At 44.0% G+C, this 21689-nt stretch overlaps 1 protein-coding gene across 2 annotated transcripts in view; it reads right to left on the reverse strand.

Moving 5' to 3' along the window:
• The window catches only part of ATRN (attractin), a 154642-nt gene that overhangs the window by 62025 nt on the left and 70928 nt on the right, over window positions 1-21689 (reverse strand). For both annotated transcript variants that reach the window (XM_039550339.1, XM_039550340.1), the window contains exons 15-24: window positions 19823-20004; window positions 17507-17723; window positions 16185-16370; window positions 14616-14849; window positions 13825-13962; window positions 7771-7864; window positions 6412-6464; window positions 5113-5207; window positions 4119-4197; window positions 3572-3729 (exon numbers count right to left, since the gene is read on the reverse strand). In XM_039550339.1, the coding sequence (XP_039406273.1) occupies window positions 3572-3729; window positions 4119-4197; window positions 5113-5207; window positions 6412-6464; window positions 7771-7864; window positions 13825-13962; window positions 14616-14849; window positions 16185-16370; window positions 17507-17723; window positions 19823-20004 (1436 nt within the window). The remainder of the gene's footprint in view (window positions 1-3571; window positions 3730-4118; window positions 4198-5112; window positions 5208-6411; window positions 6465-7770; window positions 7865-13824; window positions 13963-14615; window positions 14850-16184; window positions 16371-17506; window positions 17724-19822; window positions 20005-21689) is intronic.

Here is a 21689-nt window from a genome sequence, read left to right on the forward strand (position 1 = left end):
CAGGGACACAGCCATCTCTTACACAAAGGAGCATTTATACTTTCCAAGTGCAGATTTTAACAGGCAAGGAGAGTGAGTAAGAGACAGATTTCAATCAAGGACTTCAAGATAAAGTTTGTAATACTTAAAGAAAAAGTGGATTACAGAATTGCTTTGCAGTAAAAACTACATTTCTGAAGTTTTCTGTTGCAAGATTTTGTATAAACACTCATGTTTAAATACATCTGTTGTATTGAAATTGAAAATAAGCCAGGACAAGTGAGTGTATGCACAAGGACAGTTTACTAAGATATTCAAACAAAGAAAAACCCCCAAAAATATGACTTGGACATGCTGCACTGCCCAGGAACAGCCCAAACACACGCGTGAGCTGCCAGGTGACGCACACACATGAGGACAGAATAATTTCCAGCAGCTTGGCAGGAGCAGAATTTTCCTGACTTTGACATACTCTATTAAAATCAGTGTAATTTCCAAAGGGAAATTGAAACATGTTCTGTAGCTGTGTGACAGTTTAATAGCGTACCTGCAATGAGGAATACTGTGGGAGACAAGCTAGGAGATAAGAGAACAGTTTGCATCCTGCACATACTGCAACATGGAGTTTTAATTAACAAGCCAGTCTGCCCTGAAGGACTGATCCCAACAGCACAGGAACTTTTCTGCAGTGAAATCAGGGATGAACCCCTCGGAAAAATAAATCAGAGAGGGAAAGGTCTAAATAAAAACTATTCCTGAGAAGAATGTAGCATGGGATGAGTCAAGGACTGACTTGAGCTAGGAAGTCTTAAAATCACAGAATCAGAGAATGAGGTGGGTTGGAAGAGATCTTAAAGCTCATCTCAATCCATCCCCCTGACATGGGCAGGGACACCTTCCACTATCCCAGGGTGCTCCAAGCCCTGTCCAACCGGCCTTGAACACTTCCAGGGATGGAGCTGCCACAGCTTCTCTAGGTATTTGTCCAAAAAATCTTTGTCCCAAAAACCTGTACCATGATTTAGCTTCTATTTTATCATATTGAACACAAACTACAAAGAGCCACAACTTCACAAAAATGAAAAAAATTGGGGTATGGAATGGACAGGTAGGAACACAGACTGCAACTAAGGGAAGCTCAATCCATCACAGCAGATTGCACAAGACCTGAAAGGACACAGTCAGTCCTGGTTTTTAGCTATGCACTGAAGAGGAAACTAATAGAAATACTATGGACCACAGATTCCTGGTTGCTGCCAGACTTTTTCACAAAAAGTGTGTCTCAACGAAAAAGAGCTGATGCTATTTTAGACTTTGTTTTGGCAAGTAATAAAGGCATTAAGAAGAGCTGGTGATAAAACATTAACTTGGATTGAGTGCATACAAGCACATTCACATTAAATTAAGGATAAAGAGAGGTTAAGTGTTGTAAGAGAATCAAAGTTCACTCTTTAACTATGAGAAATGAAATCAAACAGTAAAATCAAGTGGACTAAGGAGATCAGGAATGGGAAAGCTGCCATCTAAATATTTCTCTCAGGTCAAAGATGCAAAACTATTTGAAAGCTGCATCCTCAGAGCTAACCTCAAAAGGAACATGAGGATCAATTAAAGAGACTTCATATTAAGGAGAGGAAAGGATTCATTAGCAATGTCTTTAAAGCCAGCAAGAAGTAGAGAGATCAAATAAGAACTGCCAGAAGTCAAGCTGTGCCAGAGCTCAGCAAATGTAAACAAAGCATACAAGTAAAGAAAACCAGGAGGGGAAGGGAAGAGGGGATGCTGTAAGAAGAGGTATGAAGAGTTTTCATTAGGGACAAGGACACTGAACATGGGTGCAAGGCAGTGTTTAATGGGAATGAAGTTACAGGAGATACACAACAAAGGTGGAGACAGAACTCAAGTGTTTTGATGCATTCAGAGCCAGGGAAAGCACACAACACGCATCCCAACTCCAAAAGAAATGGTTCATGAAATAGTATCCTCTGGAATAAAGCTGTTAAAGCAGTTTACCATCTGAGCATAGCTGCGCATGGAACATTTAGAACTTGTACTTAGGGAAGAAGGGAGAATCTAAATATTCCCCCTCCCAAGACCTCTAGAGAAAGCAAAGTTTCAAGACAAGTTGAATGAAAGAACTTAATTAGTAAATGAAAAACTGAAATGAACAAGCAGTGGAGCTGACAACAGTAACCTGTGCCATACCAGTTCACTATCTTCTGTTTGGAAAAATAATTTATTATATAGACCTAGGCAACAGAACAGAGCTAATCCAAATTTCATTATGGATATCAATATAATGGGAATTCTTGGGTGAGATAAAGATGGTAAAGAATATTTCAAGAGTTAAGAGGGCAGAAGTTAGTTCAAGGATGGCATTTGAACAGAACGACTGATACATTCATGTCCTCAGAAAGTCCTGAGGAGGCCCCGGAGCTGCTCCAGGGCTGGAGCCCCTCTGCTCTGGAGGCAGCCTGGGAGAGCTGGGAATGTTCCCCTGGAGAAGGGAAGGAGCCAGGGAGAGCTGCGAGCCCCTTGCAGGGCCTAAAGGGGCTCCAGGAGAGCTGCAGAGGGACTGGGGCCAAGGCATGGAGGGACAGGAGCCAGGGAATGGCTTCCCACTGGGAAAGGGGAGCTTGGGCTGGGATGTTGGGAAGGAATTGCTGGCTGTGAGGGTGGGGAGGGGCTGGGCTGGAATTGCCAGAACAGCTGGGGCTGCCCCTGGATCCCTGGAAGTGTCCAAGGCCAGGCTGGACAGGGCTTGGTGCAACCTGAGCCAGTGAAAGCTGTCCCTGCCCATGGCAGCGGGTGCAACAAGATGATCTTTACAGTCTGTTCCAACGCAAAGCATTCCATGATCTCTGTTCCAGACCTCAAAGGATTTTGTCCTTCAAAGAACACCCACATCACTCTGAGCACACAGGGGGTTGATACTTGACGAGCCCACTGCAAGAAGGAGGCCGAGGCTCCTGTGAATTGTGAGCTGCCTCAGCAGCTGCAGAGTCGCTGTGACTGCCATCACAGAGTGATTCTGTCTGATTTTATGACCACCAAGCTTCATCCACTGCTTCTCCTGCACCAGCTTCATCACCACAGCACTGCCTGTCAACCAACTATACTGAATGAAGTGAAAGAATGAGCTTGTCCCTCTTGTCCTGCACATGCCACCAGCCTTAGGCAGCAGCAGGAGAAAAGGGATGGTCCTCGAGCTGTGCCTTTTGAGAACCAGACACTGAAGCGCCACTAAAGTATTTCCTCTGTCTGCTCTTTCCAGGCTTCGTCTTTAGCTTTATCAGTCTTTTTCTACAACATCAATATCATCAATCTGAAGTCACACATCTCGTGAAACACAGCCCTGTTAATAAGTGTGTCACTTTATTTCACAGCACATCTTCAGATCCACTGGGCTGAGGCCAACATCAGAAGATGCCTCACACCTTCCTCTTATCCAGGAACATCAAACTCTGTCTGCTGTGGGATTACACCAAGGCTGGTTCAGCTTGGAAACTCCAAGCACAGCAAACTGCCACAGTTCTTGAGAGAAACAAAAAAAGCACCTTTAAATAATTTTACATATATTAGCAGCTCTTACCTGTATTTTTATGGGCCAGGTGAAATTGCTGACGTAAACAAAGAATGTGATGTTCGGGTTGTTGCGGAAATCAAATTTCTCATTGGAGAAACTGTCCTTGTATTCTTTTATATTGGTTCTGGAAACAACTGGAATTTCCTCCCCAGCCTGCGTGCCAGCTGTTGTAAGGAGTAGGAAGAAAAGATGTTTCAATGTGTATTTAAGAAAACAAACAAATGGGCAAACCAACCTAAATTCTAGTGTTAAAAAATTAACTATTCATTCAAAACCAACTATTTCAAGATGCACTGCATTATCAAAATCAATGTGTGCCAAGATGTTGCATTGTTAAAAATAAAATTTGCACTTTTAATGTTTACAAAATACACTATTAAAGTTGAAAACATAGGTTTTTTAAACATTTTACCTCCTCCCTCAGGCTGACTATTTAAGAACACTACACAAAAAGTACATAGGTTAAAAACCCCCCAAGTTTTCCCAGTTAAATTTGCATTTGTCAGAAACTGATAAAGAAGCTCTCAAGTTACTTAGATCATCCTCAATTCACCTGCAAAACTTGTGGACCAAGTAATGTTGAGGTTGAAGTTTTTAGATGCATTGATGAACATGTCCAGGTCTCTGTTTTGCTAAAGGAAGAAAACAAAGAGGAAACCCCATTTTTAGGATAAGCAATTTTACTGTACTGTTTCCTAGGAAATCTTCACTACAAAAAATTATCCTGAAATTTGTTACTTACATAAAGAAAATACATCAAGCTAAAAACTTTATACTACATTTTCTGAAAGAAGCATTCTCCTCCTCAAGGAAAACCTAACAAAGAATAAGAAAGTCACACATATAGAATATCACAGGAAGAACTGAGACACAAGATATGGGGTGAAAACAAGCAAATTGTCTCTGCTCTGGAGACAGGCTGAGAGAGATGGGATTGTTCAGCCTGCAGAAGAGAAGTGCCTAAGAAGTGCCTAAAGGGGCCCCAAGAGAGCTGGAGAAGGACTTTGGACAAGGGCCTGGAGTGCCAGGACACAGGGAATGGCTTCACACTGCCAGAGGGCAGGGAGAGATGGGATACTGGGAATAAATATGAGGGTGGGCAGGCCCTGGCACAGGGTGCCCAGAGAAGCTGGGGCTGCCCCTGGATCCCTGGCAGTGTCCAAGGCCAGGCTGGACATTGGGGCTGGGAGCAGCCTGGGACAGTGGGAGGTGTCCCTGCAGAGGACCTGGTAGAGGGTTTGGAGCAGGATGATCTTTAAGGTCCCTTCCAACTCAAACTGTTCTGTGATTTAAAAAAACTGGAATGGCTCAGAGGTTGTTCAATCAACTGGAAAGAATCAGCTGTGGCTCCTTACGAAATTGTACTGTGATGATTTGGGACTGCACGGCCAAGCCAAGGTCAGAAAGCTCTGGCTGTTCCAGGGAGCTGGACACACCTTCCACACCACAAGACTACACCTGGAGACCCACAGAACTGTAACAATTCATCGCCTCCAGGGCTAAGAGAAGACAAAGGACAAAGTTAAAGGGGAAAATAGAAAATTTACCTCTTCAGGTGTTGCTACAAAATTGATTGCTGTGTAATAGCGATCGTCCTCCTGGGAAAGGCTGAAGGTGAACTGATAGTCGATGAGAAGAGTATCTGTAAGGAATGCAGGGAGACAGTTATCCCACCTCCTGGAATAAAGAAACTTCTGTAAAGGAAGGCACGGTCTCACTGAAGGGTTTCTTGGACAACCAGGACATGACACTGTCATGACACTGCTACAAATGACTCCAACCTACATATGATCCCACTTAAGGAACAAAAAACTCTGGGAGTTGAGCCTAGAGGGGGAAGAGAGGTGGCTTATACTTGCCAGGCAACAGCCTCCAGCCTTGATCTAAATCAATATCCTACCTATACATTGTAAAAAACATGCCAAAAGATTTACTTTTCCAGCCTGCAATACCTCTGTGATCTAAGGAAATAGCAGAAAAATTCAATAGCTGTGTAATTCCCACTTGGAAGGGGATAATGCACAGCACAAAGAAATATTCAAGGAATAGAACCAAGCAAGACTGGATCTGGACAGCACAAGGTTCTTCCTGTAAGAGTTGGTAAGTTTTGCCTTTTCCCACTTTTTGCCCATTTAACCATCCCTGCCATTTCAGCAAGGAATTTGGTCATTCTTACACAGAGATTGTCATGAGAAGCCAGCAGTGCCCTTGTTTGGCCACACAAGCAGAATTCAAATATGACAAAACCAGCCAGTTGATCATTTCTGTGCTGGACAAAACCACTATTGGAGACTTTATGTAATTTAAGATTCTATCTCTCCACGCCTGCCAGGCTGCTGATTGCTAATATTTGCAAATAGAAGCTGGAAAGTTTCCATTAGGTAATCTGAATCTTGGCAAAGGATCTTCTGGAACTGCATGGGAATCCAACTGTTCATTTCAGAGGAAACGTGGCAATTTTGTAATCCATTCTAACATGGACCAGAATTTAAAATAAACAGTATTTTGCATTTATACAAATTCTAGACATTCTTTGTTTTTTACCTACTAGGAATATAGTTTAGAGGGCTCTCCAAAAGACCAGATTTCATCTCAGTCATATGAAAAACATTCAAAATAGTGTTCAAAAGATCCAATCATCACAGAGACCTTATCAAGAAAAGCATTTTCACTCTCTTTAAACAATGCATTTGAGAAAAGTGAAGGTTTTTAAGCTATTTTTTTGTCCTTTCCTTAATCCCCCATATTTTAAACACCGGTTGAGGCAACTAAAACAAGTTTTAAGTAAGGTATTTTAAACTTCAAGCACATTTTTTATCTCCAAACAAAATCCCAAGGGTACTCACAGTAACACGTTCCTTTAAGTGGATTTCCCTGATATCTGTTTTCTACTTCACACCTAAAAAGAATACATATTTTTTAATAAATGGATTTTTTTTGCAGTTCTGTGTATTCCCAGCCACTAAATACCAGTAAATACAACCTGTGCTGATAACAGTATACAATTAAAGATGAATGTCTGAGCTAGACTGGGTTGATGAAGAAATTCCATGTTCCCTGCAAGTCCAACTCACATGCAGTAAAAATGAAATATAAAATTCTGGATATTAACGTTTGCATCCACTTGGAAGGTATTTATTAGCTCTTCACAATGCATGGAACTGGATTAGCTTAAGTCATTTATGGCCATTCCAGCTTCTATCCTATAAACGTTTATTCATGTGAGCAATGCTTTAAAAATAAACCTGGCAGTGAAATTATTTGGAATTAAATTATTTCCACTAACATTACGCTAAAAGCATTTCTGTTATGTTACAGAGAAACCTCCAGCAAATTTGTTGCTCTAAAACTGCTCCATTAAACTGCTTGAATGTCAAAGGCTCATTTCGGATATATTTACACTCCCACAGCATCAGAGAGCACGGACAGTAAAATCTACCAATTAAAAAGAAACTCTTGAGGGAAAAAGTGAAGTGGAGAGAGCCCAGAGGAGGCCCCGGAGCTGCTCCAGGACTGGAGCCCCTCTGCTCTGGAGGCAGCCTGGGAGAGCTGGGAATGTTCCCCTGGAGAAGGGAAGGAGCCAGGGAGAGCTGCGAGCCCCTTGCAGGGCCTAAAGGGGCTCCAGGAGAGCTGCAGAGGGACTGGGGCCAAGGCATGGAGGGACAGGAGCCAGGGAATGGCTTCCCACTGCCAGAGGGCAGGGATGGATGGGATACTGGGAAGGAATTCCTGGCTGTGAGGGTGGGCAGGCCCTGGCACAGGGTGCCCAGAGCAGCTGTGGCTGCCTCTGGATCCCTGGAAGTGTTCAAGGCCAGGCTGGGTGGGACTTGGAGCAGCCTGGGACAGTAGATGGGGTCCCTGCCCATGGCAGGGGTGGAACGGGATGATCCCTAAGGTCCCTTCCAACCCAAACCATTCTGTGATTTTATGTATAGTTTGGGAGATGGGGATTTTTTCACCCATCCCCTCTGCGTGACATTCCCAGTTGAATTGTTTTTAAAACTGGAAGTCTTCAGGAAATCGTTCTGTTCATGATATTCCCCAGGGGAAGCACGGCTGGCTGCACCCTCGGTGCAGTCACTCAACTGTCAGGAGGAAGAAATGAGCAGAGGCATCATAAACACAACCATTAAAAAATGGGGGGGTGTCCAAGGTGGTATGTGCACAACTTTTTGATTTCAAATAACAAAGGGAAATGAACTCACAGTTGACACTCATCTCCTTTGATTCCCTTGGTTGTGCAGAAACATTTCCCTGTGTTTGTGTTGCAGATGGATGCATGGCCATTGCACTTGCAAGCTGTTGAGAAGAGAGGGGAGAAGATGCAACGTTGAATGAAGAAGAGAAACAAATTCAATAGCAATTAAGTCCTTTAGCTGTCAAACTGAGATACATCAACAATTACCGTGCAGATGAAAACCCATTTGGTGCTCTTTGCTTTCTTTGAGCTACAGAAGGCAGATGAAAATAGACCCTTGCATCAAAACCGAGCAAGCACAAGCTACCCAGGACTGATGTTTTCTAGGAAATCATCATCAGACTGTGCTTTTTCGCCTCAAAAATTTATTTAACTTCCTCTGCTGTTGTTAGACAGCAGGGCTGATATCATAACTAGGAAGGAAAAGATAGTATTTGGAATAATTTTGGGCTTGCTAACACATTTCAGCCAAACTCAAAACTCTTGAGAAAAGAGTTTGGAAAATAAAACAAAGCCTGTGGGACTTCAAGGGTTTTTCCTAGAAATAAATAAATAGGCCTTGGGAAAAATAATGTTTCATCAGTCCTACTGAGGAAATAATGTCATTATCAACAGCATCAGCAGAAAACAAATGGTGCTAAGATGATTACGTCCATGCTGGAACTAGTTTGGGGTGCATTCCCCAATATATTTTAGGATAATTTTGCACTGAATGTCATCGAGTTGTGGTTGAAGCAAACCTGCACAGCCCTGAACAACTTCAGGTTTGGCACATGCCCAAAACAGACCACCTCATACACCTGAGTCTGTTCAAGATCCAATCCAAGGTAGCACGGTGGGGACATACAGTAGATTTTCTTCACAAAAATCCTCCTGATTTAAACTAAATGCTCATATTGACACACTTTGAGACCTTTATTCATAAAGATGTAGAAGAGAAACATGAAAAAAAAACCCAAACCAAATCAACAAATAAGAACAAAGCCTACACAACCAGTTGACTTTGATATCTCGCTCACTATCACTGGAAGAACAGATTTAACAATTTCTCCTAGTATGCAGGTGCCTTTTAGTAGTTGTTCTGCCAATGAAGGTGCATCCATCTGGAGCTGCACATAGCAGAGTGTACAATGTAAGGAAAAAACTACACAAAGCGAAGATCTCGTTTTCGGTCCCTGAGCTTGCTGGGAACAAGGCGCTTTGAAGGCCGGAGCCTCCCTGCTAAGAAGACATATTCCTCCTCACTAAGCAGTCATGCCAATCAATGTACCAGCAGATTCTTAGACATGAAGTCCCCAGTCCTGAATATCTCTGCCAGCCTTGGACCTTATTATAGGAATCCTTTTGATATCTTCTTTCTGCTGGCACATAATGGAAGCTATACTGTATCAGCAACACTTAATTGTGCTTCTCAGATGCAAGGGAGAGGTTTCCAAGCAGCAACACAGACATAAGAGGAAGAAGCTAAAAGGCCTATTGTGGGAACAACGAGACAGAATGAAAATTCAACAAAATAATTGTATTCTGTGAAGGAAACACACTTTTCATTAGAGCCACTTAAAGAAAAATAAGTCTTAGTACTATTGAGAATGTCTTCTTTTCTTACACTTTGCACAAGGGAAGCAAAGTGAAGCTGGATCAATATTCAAGATGAACACACATGAAATCTCCTGATTTTTAAACCTCAAGTTGTTTAGAGGCAGATTGCAGCATCTTGAGCAATAACATTAATTTTTCTTTCCTCTCTGCTCTTCAGCCACATGCATATCAAGAAGACTGAACACTCAAATATTCCCATTTAAAACAACAGAATTTATTCATTTATCCACTTTCCTACAAGCCTGTAACTGGAGATCATTTACTAAAGAACTGGAATATGCACAAAGAGACATTTTCTCATTGTTTTTCAGAGAACTTTAAACTTTGGAAACAAACTATTGATAGAATGTTCCTGACAACCTCGCTGGAGTCTACAAATGACAATTTCCCGCCAGAGTTGGATTATGGAGCAGAAACCCAAAACCACTGGAAAAGGCTTTTTGACTGTGAATCATGGTAACAGCCTGATGATGAACCACCTTCCAGTGAGCCTTCTTCCACCTTCTTCACAAACCACGGGTCATGGACTCATTCGGAGATGGGCATGGGGATCGTTACTCCTCTTTCTACATTTGTGAGGGTCCAGCTTCCCAATGGCAACACCGTCACCCACCTGCCCAACACTATTCTTCCACGCCACGTGCTTTAGCTGCCCTGCAGGGCCCCCTGAGCCCTGGAAGACGGAAACAGGCAGACCCGTGGCACCAGCAACTCATGGGCCACCAGCAAAGGCTGCATGGATGTGTTCGGAAGCACTGCCACAGCTGCAATCTGATTTCAGGCATAATAGTGCCTTTCCTTCGCTTGCAAATAACTTCCTTATCTCCCACCAGCATATTTTCATGGGAAACTTTAATCAGAAAATTCAGAAAAATCCTGAAGGCAGAGAAAGCACCTTGCAGCTATTTTTACATTTGATGTGCTGTATTTCCTGCCCTTCCTGATTAATACTCCTCTACTTAGACACTTCCTAAAAGCAACCTCTGAGGAGTGATTTACCTGCCATTTAGTTATTATCTGCCTAGCTCTGCCAACACCAGGGTGCATGATGTGATGCAAACAATTTTTTCAGGGAAATAACTGCAGTTTGACAAAATATTTTCAATACAAGTAATATAACCTTGTGTTGGGACTTTTTACAGGGCTATGTAGGAGTGAAGGCATTGAAATAAAAGAGAGCAGGGTTAGATGGGATATGGGGAAGAAATTCCTCCCTGTGAGGGTGGGCAGGCCCTGGCACAGGGTGCCCAGAGCAGCTGTGGCTGCCCCTGGAACCCTGGCAGTGCCCAAGGCCAGGCTGGACAGGGCTTAGAGCAGCCTGGGATAGTGGAAGGTTTCCCTGCCCATGGCACGGGTGGAATAGGATGGCCTATTGGAACCCTTCCAACCCAACCATTCCATGATCCCATGACTCACACTAGGCAATGAGTGTGCAAACACACAGATGTTTGTGTGTCAGGCTGGAGTGTACAACAACCGTCTCCAGCATGGCTGTGACTGTGGGCTCTAAAAACAGAGCAGCACAAAGTATTGCTCACAAATGCACAAAAAGAGTGAAATCAGCACATTATTAACGGGAAAGGATGGAGGGACCATGGCTCAGAGAAGGGAGAAAACAGGAGCTGGCTCTGCTGCCTGTCAGCCAATCCTTATCTGAAGAATTCCCCTCTGGAAAGGTTTTCACCAAGCAAAAATAACTAATGGGCAGCAGTCAGCCTGGCTGCATCAGATAGGGTGATTTGCTCTTGCTTTCCCTTTCCCAATCCATCTCAGTCTTTCTGCCCAGGTTCCTGCTTCCCTCATTCTTTCCCCCTTCCCAGTAAATAGTGTTAAATCACAGCAAATTAAAAACCTGGACCCAAAGCACTTGAGAGCAAAGCACTTCTGACATGAGCTTCTGGTTCCATCAGATAAGGAATGAATGCTGTTCCACAACCTCTCAACACATTTTCTAATTTCTTTTTCAGGCATCTGGATGATTTCAGTCTGTCATTCATTATCTAACAACAAACTATTTTGGGACAATCCTTATGCACAAGAGTCCAAAGGAACTTACTCTCCATTTGCAGACACATAGAAAAGCGACACCTACCAACAGGCACATTGTGATCCAATGATTAAACCTGAAAGCTCAGGGTAGAATTCTGTATTTTCTCAGGCAACTCAGCCTCAATTTATTCATTACTGCATTTCAAAGTATCTTCACCCAAAATGAGTTTATGAGTATCAGCAGTATTTAATCTGGCAGATAATGTTGTGAAATCAAGTGTCAGGGATGCACCTTCTCTTTTGTACCTGTGCTGTCTGTTGGAATTCCATATCCCTTTTCTCTAAGGGAGGCAGCTGTATCCCTGTGAGTTTTTCACCCCCTTCCTCGAATCTGTCCATTGGGAAGTTCTTCATAGCCTCAACCATCACCACCTTCCTCCTGCCTGAGGAAACAGGACTCCATGCTCCAGCTACTGACTCTCATCTTCATCCAAAAGGTCAGCACTACTTCCAGTAAATGCACTAAATGAATATTCAAGTATTTTCTACTGGATTGTCTCCACACTTGGAAGAAGCAACAAAAAGTCTTCAATGTCCGCTCACTAATCACCTCCGCTTTGATCTTCCAGGATGGCCACAAACCACCCACACTCATTTCACAGAAGTACTGACGCTACTCTGAGCAATGTTATTTTTATTCTACCTCTTCCACCACTGTATCTAATTGTCTCATTCCACCTCACTATACTCCATTAACATAATCCACTGGGACCAGGGCTGTTTAACATCTCTGTTGGTGACAGGGGCAGTGGGATTGAGGAATCCACAGCAAGTTTGCTGGTGACAACAAACTGGTATGGTCAGCATGCTAGAGGGAAGGGGGGACATCCAGAGGGACCTAGACAGCATCCAACGGTACCTGGATGGCATCAAGAGGGACCTGGACAGACTGGAGACATGGGACTGTGTGAACCTCATGAATTTCAACAAGGCAAAGTGCAAGGTCCTGTACCTGGGTTGATGCAAGCCAGAGCACAAACACAGGATGGGTGGGGAATGGCTGGAGAGCACCCCTGTGGAGTAGAACTTAGGGGTGCTGGTGGATGAGAGCTGGACGTGCCCCAGCCCAGAAACCCCCTATGCCTTGGGCTAATCCCCCAGTGTGAGCAGCAGGGGAGGGGGGAAATCTGCCCCTCTGCCCTGCTCAGGTGAGAGCCCACCTGCAGAGCTGCCCCAGCCCTGGGGCCAAGAGCAGAAGGACGTGGAGCTGCTGGAGAGAGCCCAGAGGAGGCCCCGGAGCTGCTCCAGGACTGGAGCCCCTCTGCTCTGGAGGCAGGCTGGGAGAGCTGGGAATGTTCCCCTGGAGAAGGGAAGGAGCCAGAGAGAGCTGCGAGCCCCTTGCAGGGCCTAAAGGGGCTCCAGGAGAGCTGCAGAGGGACTGGGGCCAAGGCATGGAGGGACAGGAGGCAGGGAATGGCTTCCTACTGCCAGAGGGCAGGGATGGATGGGATGTTGGGACAGAATTGTTCCCTGGGAGGGTGGGCAGGCCCTGGCACAGGGTGCCCAGAGAAGCTGCATCTATCCCATCCCTGGAGATGTTCCAGGCCAGACTGGATGGGGCTTGGAGCAGCTGGGACAGTGGAAGGTGTCGCTGCCCATGGCAGCAGGTTTGGAGCAGGATGAGTTCTAAGGTCCCTTCCAACCCAAACAATTCCACGATGCTGTGATTAAATATCTTAGGAGAAAGAAGCACCTTCCCTCACATCTGCACATCTGCACCTCTCACAGCTGGATTCTGGTTTACAATTGGTCTCCCCAGTGCCACAACACTGAAAAATTCACAGCAGTTCAAAACCATGTCACAAGGTTGCAGGTCAAAACTCCAAGACTTCCATGTATATTTCTCAATACTAAATGCATTGGTCTTTCCCAGTTTGCTAACTGGATCTTGCACACCTGAAAACAGTTCTTTGTGCCAGAGAGTCCCAAAGGACTTTACAAACTGGAATGCAATTTTAACAGGGTTCTCCTAATCCTCAGCTGAAATCCAGCCAAGTCCTCAGTGAAACATGGCAAGCTTTTATGAAGCAGACAATTTTAACTATAAACACACAACACATTAACCAAATGGAATAGAAGGTGAAACTTAGATAAGCAGACATTTGTTCAAGACATTCGAATCAACACTGTTTCTTTTAAAAACAGGATCATCAAACACTAAAATACAAACATTTTTCACTGTGGTCATTCCAAGTTTAGAAAGGAGGGTATAAAATCATCTTTATGTGCAATGAAAGTAATTTCACTCAGCAGTTTGAGTGTCTTCGATTTGAAGAAACAAGAATTGAGCCTTGCCTGCAGGAAAGAAAACATGAATTATCAGGATATAATTTGTGTTAAGATAGCGGAGGAACGAGCAAAGAGTGAAAAACATGGAAAAGCTCAGTGCAGGAAGCTCGAAGGCAGCACTTACGCTGACACGTGCCCCCGTTGGTGGGATCCCCGTAGTAGCCCGAGATACACGTCTCACAGTGTTTGCCCGTGGTCAGGTTTTCACACTTCTCACAAATGCTCTCATTTACACACTTGCTGTGCCCGTTACACTGACAGGCTGAAGAGAACAGGAAAATGATGAGTATTTGGTGCTCAAATGTAGTTCACAGAGACGCTCAGGAGTCTGCACTGTGCAGAAGATAAATGAAACCATTGCATTCACCTTCCGAGAGGTTCTTGTCTCTTGCTAGCGATACATGGAGCCAAAGACAGGTGTATATCAAAAAACTGGAATTGAATGCAATACACAGAAAACTGAACTGCAAAACATTACATGCATGTTGGACTGGAAGCTGCTGGTGGGGTGGATTTACAAGGAACGGGGAGGGAAGTGTTGGTTTTGTGTCAAAAACATTAGTTAAAAATCATCCTAAGTATTACTAATACTTAAGACAACCTTCAAAGGAAGATCCGCCTTTCTTTCAAACAGCCTTAAAATAAATAAAGGAACAAAAGTTAAAATCTCATTAAAGGTTTGTAGGGAAAGTAATTATTTCTCTCAAGTAATAAATAATAATGTCTTCATGCAGCAAACCTGTGCAGCTCAGCTGCACAGCTCCTTCCATCTCCAAGTGTGTAGTTCCTACTTATATTCTATACTCCTCTCCTCCCTCTATTAGCAGGAGGGAAGACAGACATCCCCATAGCCTTAAAAACTCTCTCCCCTTGCATTTAATCAAAATGCTGGACAATTAAACACCACTCATTTACCTGGACACTGAATAAAGGACCAGTTATAGCTGTTCTCCACAGGACACATAGTGACATTAAGGACAGGCTCCAAGCTGTGTTTCCCTGGAGTGGATGGGGTCGGCATCTTGACAGGACCCCGGTAAGAGCCTTCAATGCACTTCCCCTTCCCAGTGTTGCTCGGATCCGTGCACCACCCACAGCCAGGCTGCTCCAAGCACTGAGCACATGTGCAGTAGCCTGAGCAGTTCTCAGCTATAAAAAAACAAACATGGAATTGTGGAATAAATCACTATGTCAAACACAGGCAACAAAAAACGCAGAAAACCTTGTATTTTTACCTCAACAAAATATTTATCTTATCAAATCTAGAAATATTTATTCTGATATTCACAGTAACGTTTGTTCCTATCAGCATATTTATTCCAGAATCTAAAATAACTATTAACAAAGTTTTCATTAATCAGTGAGTTATGAAACAGCACAACACACACAGAGGTTTTTCAAACCATTACACACCACCCTCTAACACCAGAGGTTAATGTTCCCTCTAGAAAGCATCTCTGATTGATTTATAATAGATCAGATGATCAAATGAGCCACCTGGAAGCAAAGGCTAAAAACTGGCCGGTTTAGTCACTTTGAGCCTCTTCCTGCCACATTTCAGTATCACATGCTATTATTTCAAGTATTTATCTAAGTCAAAAAGCATAGAATACAAGTAGAAGAATAAAATTCCACCCTTTAGCCCCTCCTTTCTCTAATGGGATGGGATTTCAGGGGTGACAAACTCTTTACATACAGAAAACTTTTTCTATTCCTTTTCCCAGACTATCTTGAAAAATATTTTCTGGATTCTTTGTGATGCAAGATGAGCAGACTTTCTATTTTGATGTTTAAATTGACAATATTTGCCTTTAAAAAGTAAAGAAGAGTAGTAGAAAAACATTTTTGTCCATTATTTTAGCTTACTCATCTCCTGCCTGATTCTTCCTCCAACTTTTGACCTCAGGCAATATGGGAAGTTCACACTCTCATGTTCCTTAAATTTATTTTCTTCATCTCTTATTTTTTAACACTTTGAGCTACTGGTGATGGCCCTCCTCACACCCAACTTCTAAAGAATTCAACATAAATCAAATAATTTCTACATCTTCGCCTCTTTTACCCCAGTTTGAAAAGAAAACACAGCATTCCAAAGTGCCACGAAGCTTTTGCAGTTTAACTTACATCTACCTAAAAGTGGCAAAAAAGTAAATCATTTATTTATAATGAGGTAGAAATTCCTGCTACAGTCTGTAAGTAGACAATACTTCTGAGTAAAACACTTGTGTAAACCCTAATTTGGATTTGATAATCAGGCAATCACAAAGTGGTTTGGGTTGGAAAAGAACTTACAGACAGTGTCATTCCACCCCCTGCCACGGGCAGGAAACCTTCCACTAGACCAGGTTGCTCCAAACCCCATCCAGCCTGGTCTTGTTCCTCTCATCCAGGGGATTTTCAGCACAACCCACGTGGGTCTCAATGACTTTTACCAACAAAACACAAGCGCCCAGCCACCCCCAGGAGCCAGGAGCGGTCACTTACGTGGACAGCTGCTCATGGTGTACCACTCCATGCACTGCCCATAGGGGAAGGAGGCCACGTAAGCGTTGGAGTCCACGCACTGCTTCATGTTGCTGCACCACATGCACTCGGAGCTGCCGCTCGTGCACTCCCCGCAGGCGGAGCGCAGCGCGCAGGGCATGCGGCACTGCTTGGCGCTGTGGTTGGCTGCGGGGGGAGGACAACAATCAGTTCTCTTCCAGAAGTAATCATGGCTTGGAAGGGACCGTAAAAACCATCTCATCCCACCCCCCGCCATGGGCAGGGCCAACTTCCACTATCCCAGGCTGCTCCAAGCCCCATCCAACCTGGCCTTGAACACTTCCAGGGATGGGGCAGCCACAGCTTCTCCGGGGAACAGTGTTATGAGAGTGGTCTCTTTTTCTCTCCAGCTCTGTTGATGTATTCCTCAGTTACCCTCCCCAGCAAAGCATAGGGAAGAATCCCCATGTTTTACATGAGCACACAGGGACATGTTTTAAGTGATTTGATCAGTTCCAGACATAAATGAGCACTCAAAGCAGAACTAACTCAGCAGTTTGTAGTGTGAGCCAATGCTTTAAGCTTTGCTTCAAGTGATTGTTCTCACACCATAAAAAACAAGGTAAAGCTTAAACCCAAGTGCTACAAGTGAAAACATACAGAATTTTGAGTTCATGTTCCACATTCAGGATTCACATCCTGCACTTCCACAAAGAATGATTTCAACTGGTGTAATGTACTTAAAATTTTTATTTGATCAACCAACTTCCCTAACACTTAAAGAGGCACTAATTGGTATTCAGAAATAATCAGCTACAGTGGAGAGTTAACAGACCAAGCCATCTGAAAAGATACGCAGTTTCAAGAAAGCTGGAAGACTTTTCCCAAAAGCAAATAGCTTCCTCTTTTCAAAGTTCTTGTATCTCCAAAGTGTCTTGGCCAATTAATTTCAAACTTTGACAAAATCCTCCTCTGGCTACATAGCAGGAGCAGGGAAAAAGAGGAATTCAATTGGAAAGTTACTTTGTTTGGTTTTTTTTAAACAGGAGATTGCTCCATACCATAATTAACCTAAATGTCACATGTAGGTATGCAATTGAGAAAAAATAATTAAAATAATGTACTTCAAATATTTTACAGTTAACAGCATAAATGTTGAGCTAATTTTAAAATTTCTAGTTCCTGCATGAAATACATCCACAAGACACGGGTTCAGAACTACTTTTCTTCAGCAAAGTCATGATTCAGCTGGGTTGGAAAGCAAAAAATTGTATTCTCTTTACTCTCTAAGAAATACTCATCAACCAGACAGCTGTTGTTACCTGGCCTTTCACACACAGTGCCGTTGACCTCGTTGATACACGTTGCTGCCTTCAGTCCCTGTTGGGAAGGCTCAGCTAAATATCCACAAAATCCAGCATCACTCGGTTCATTGGGAAGCCACTGGACGAGGGTGTTGGTGAAGGGAGACATGTCTTCCCAGCACCAATACGACACATTGATTTTCCTCAATCCAACCCATGGAGTCAAAGTTTTGGGCTAGAAATAAAGGAGCAGGTCAAATCTAAGTTAGTGTTGCTGGCCACAAACGTCTTAATATAAAGATCCCATAAGACAACTATTTCTACCAGCAATTTATTTTTTGGCACGCTTTCATTTTGGGGAGGAGCATTTGAGCTCTATTGCAATAGCATCTTGTTTTACTGTTAAAATATGTAAACATCACCTACTTCAAAATGATTTTATGCACTTTTATACCCTAGAGCTGCAGCTTCCAACAACAACAGGGTTACAAAGCATATTGTGCTAACACCAACATATTTTCTTGTTATTATTAAACATCTACATACAGTTTACTTGAACAAGGAGTAACTGCAAAGCAGAGCCTCCCCCAGCACATCCACCAGGGCTCCAAGCCCCATCCAGCCTGGCCTTGGACACTTTCAGGGATGGGGTAGATGCAGCTTCTCTGGGCACCCTGTGCCAGGGCCTGCCCACCCTCCCAGGGAACAATTCCTTCCCAATCTCCCATCCATCCCTGCCCTCTTTCCCACTGGGAAGCCATTCCCTGCCTCCTGTCCCTCCAGGCCTTGGCCCCAGTCCCTCTGCAGCTCTCCTGGAGCCCCTTTAGGCCCTGCAAGGGGCTCGCAGCTCTCCCTGGCTCCTTCCCTTCTCCAGGGGAACATTCCCAGCTCTCCCAGCCTGATCCAGAGCAGAGGGGCTCCAGTCCTGGAGCAGCTCCGGGGCCTCCTCTGGGCTCTCTCCAGCAGCTCCACGTCCTTCTGCTCTTGGCCCCAGGGCTGGGGCAGCTCTGCAGGTGGGCTCTCACCTGAGCAGGGCAGAGGGGCAGATTTCCCCCCTCCCCTGCTGCCCACACTCTGGGATCAGCTCAGGATGCAGTTTCCCACCTTACAAGCATTCTATACTAATATCCACTAAAACAGGCTCCTAGTCTCTTTCAGCTCAATTTTCAAAGTACTCTGTAGGTGGAAAAAAACCCGGTAAACTAACAATTCTTTTTTTCACAGTGTAAAGATTTAAACACTATGAGGGAAGGGTTACCATGTGCCTTTACGAATTTTAAGTTACTCTACACTCAACTACTGGAATATCCAGAAACACCTGGAGCTGTCAGAATCACATATTTTTACGCTATCCCAGGCTTGGCTTCCTCATTTTACAAAAGACTTAATGAACAATCTTGCTTAAATTGCACCTAACCTTTCCTTGGCTAAATCGACTCCCCTCTAAAACACTGTAATTGTTGAAATTCCACTTTAAAATTCCAAAGGGAATCAAGGCAAGGAATGTTCTTGTTTTAATATGGGAATATTTCTCTTAAATACTGAAGCATGTTCTCCCCTGAAAAAAAGCAATCCTATTCCCTCTAGCCTCATTTTTTCTAGAGAAAATGCTTCCCACAGTGGCCTCTGGGACCCAGGAGTTGTTATTCTGATGTGCCATCAGGCCACAGCAGCTTTCCAGCTTAATCCAGGATTTTAGAAAAGATGCACAGCATCATTCTTTGTCAGGGCTGTAGCACCACCTACACAACCTGCCCTGAACATCTCCCTGCTTCTCCCAGGGACTGGAAAAAAGATGTATTTATTTCATTGATGCATGAAGAGGGAAAAATTCCAATTCACTTCTCCCTGGGCCCAACAGAAAAGCACCTGCTACTAAATCACACACAAATAATGCCAAATAAGCCAAGCAGCTCTGTGGAATGAGAAGGTGACATTTTAAACAGCTGCTTTTCTAAGTGGAGTAAATAACTCAATACTTTACGTTAAGCACCTCCAGTGCCCCAAAGGGACCTTTATTTATAAAATATTGTATACAAGTCACCAGAGGGTTCCTGCTGCAGTCCTGTATTCCACTGAGGAAATGCGGGTGTGATTCCAGAACAGAAAGTGATATCTCCAAGGCACTGTGTATGTTTATATTTATCTTTCCCATTTACATTCTCTACAATTTTAGCTCAGAAGCACCTAGAGAGTACACTGAATTTCAAAAGAAAATCAGTTGGTTTTGGTTAAGAGGCATTTCTGTTGTGTACAAAGCACACAATACCCCGGCAAGGACTCCTCCACAGCCACAGCTTTATTACGCAAGGGACATACAAGAGAAGCACTCACCGAAGACTGCATCTTCTGCAGCTCCTTCAGAACAAATTCCACCTTCTTCTGGGTGGTGAGAGAAGCCAATAAAGCACCATTGGACCTGCAGGACAGTTTGGCATGATCGTAGTTCTCCTTAGCATTGGTGATCTTCAGGCAGGAGTTGCCAACCAAATGCCAGTTTGTTCCACAGATATTTTCTGGGGGACAAGGCGGGAAAAGAAAGTAAACCCAGAGATGCAGGTGACCTTCCCAACAATCAAGGCAGTGAAAGAACCATGAAAAAACATGAGCCCAGGTGGGCAAGAGGCCAGTGGCCCCTGGGCTGTCCCAGCACTGGAATGGCAGCAGGGCCAGGGCAGTGCCCGTCCCTGTGCTGGCACTGCTGGGGCACCTCCAGTGCTGGGGGCAGCTCTGGGCCAAGAGAGCCCTGGAGGGGCTGGAGCTGTCCGGGGAGGGGAACAGAGCTGGGAAAGGGCTGGAGAATTCCTGAGGGAGCTGGAAAGGGGCTCAGGCTGGAGCAAAGGAGGCTCAGGGGGAACCTTGTGGCTCTGCACAAGTCCCTGACAGGAAGGGGCAGCCAGGGGGAGTCAGGCTCCTCTCTCAGGGAAGAGGGGCAAATGCCCTCAGGTTGGGCCAGGGAAGGTTTAGGTTGCGTAATAAGGAAAATTTCTTCATGGAGAGGGTTGTCAGGCATTGGAAGGGGCTGCCCAGGTGAGTGGTGGAGTCCCCACCCCTGGCAGTGTTCAGAAAACAAGCAGACACGGCCCCTAGTGCTGTGGCTTAGTGGGCATGGTGAGGCTGGGACAAAGGTTGAACTTGATGATGATGATCTCGGAGGTATTTTGCAGACCTAATGATTCTATTTCCTTCCACTAAGAACACCTACAGCCCCATCCCAAACCAGTATGACATAGAGGTGTGCTCAGAAATGTTGATGCATAATAATACTGGAGGAGAAGAAAATCCATTTAAGGGAGCTGAAGTCCAACATCGACATTTAGTTACCTGCAGTATGTAATCAAAGCACTTATTACAACACTGAATAGTAAAACTGTTGAAGGAGAAAGAGGAAAAGAAACCAAACTTGTATTTTGTTGATGTCTTAAAGCCACTTATTCACCCACAGTTGTCAGGGGACCTTTTGGCAGGAGAGGGTCGTTGGGCTAATCCTCTCCACAGCACAAACTTCCAGGATTAATCCCTGCTTCATTCCCTGCTTCATCTTGAGCACAACCCCACTACTGGAGAACTCCTTACACTTTGGATTAATTATTTCCCTTATAGAAAAAACCCTGATGGGCATTTCCAGTGTGAATTCAGACTTAGCAGACGGAAAAGCTCTCAAGTGTCAATTTTTCATACGAGCTTTTTACACATATGATCAAGTCATCACCCTTTCTACATCAAATAAAACAGACCAAGCTCTTTGTCTATCTCACTAAAAGATGTTTTTCTCACTCTCATTGCTCTTCTTCAAAGTCTCCTCAATTTTTAGCTGTTGCAAACTAGCAAACACCAGACCTGGACATGTCCAGACCTACCGGTTTCTTGGGGAAGGCTTTCCATGTCCATTAAAATATCCTGGGCTTTCTTTTCTCCTCTTTCTCTACACTTTATTACCTACAAATGTTAATCACTGGAGATCGTGTATTTCTCTCCCAGTCATTGGGATAAAAAAAAAATAATTACTGCAAGGGAATTAATAACCAACTCTTGTGAGCTCTACTGGAAACACTCTAATAGGAGAATTTTCCTTAAACACTTCAGGTGTTACTTGCCTCATTTGTCCACTATGTGCCATTATGCTTTTGCACAATTTTAGTTCCTAAATTAAATAGCATGCATTATTAAACCTAATATCTTGCAGAAGCCTATTATCAAC

Source organism: Corvus cornix, chromosome 4, assembly GCF_000738735.6.
Source record: "Corvus cornix cornix isolate S_Up_H32 chromosome 4, ASM73873v5, whole genome shotgun sequence".
Taxonomy (NCBI): Eukaryota; Metazoa; Chordata; class Aves; order Passeriformes; family Corvidae; genus Corvus; species Corvus cornix.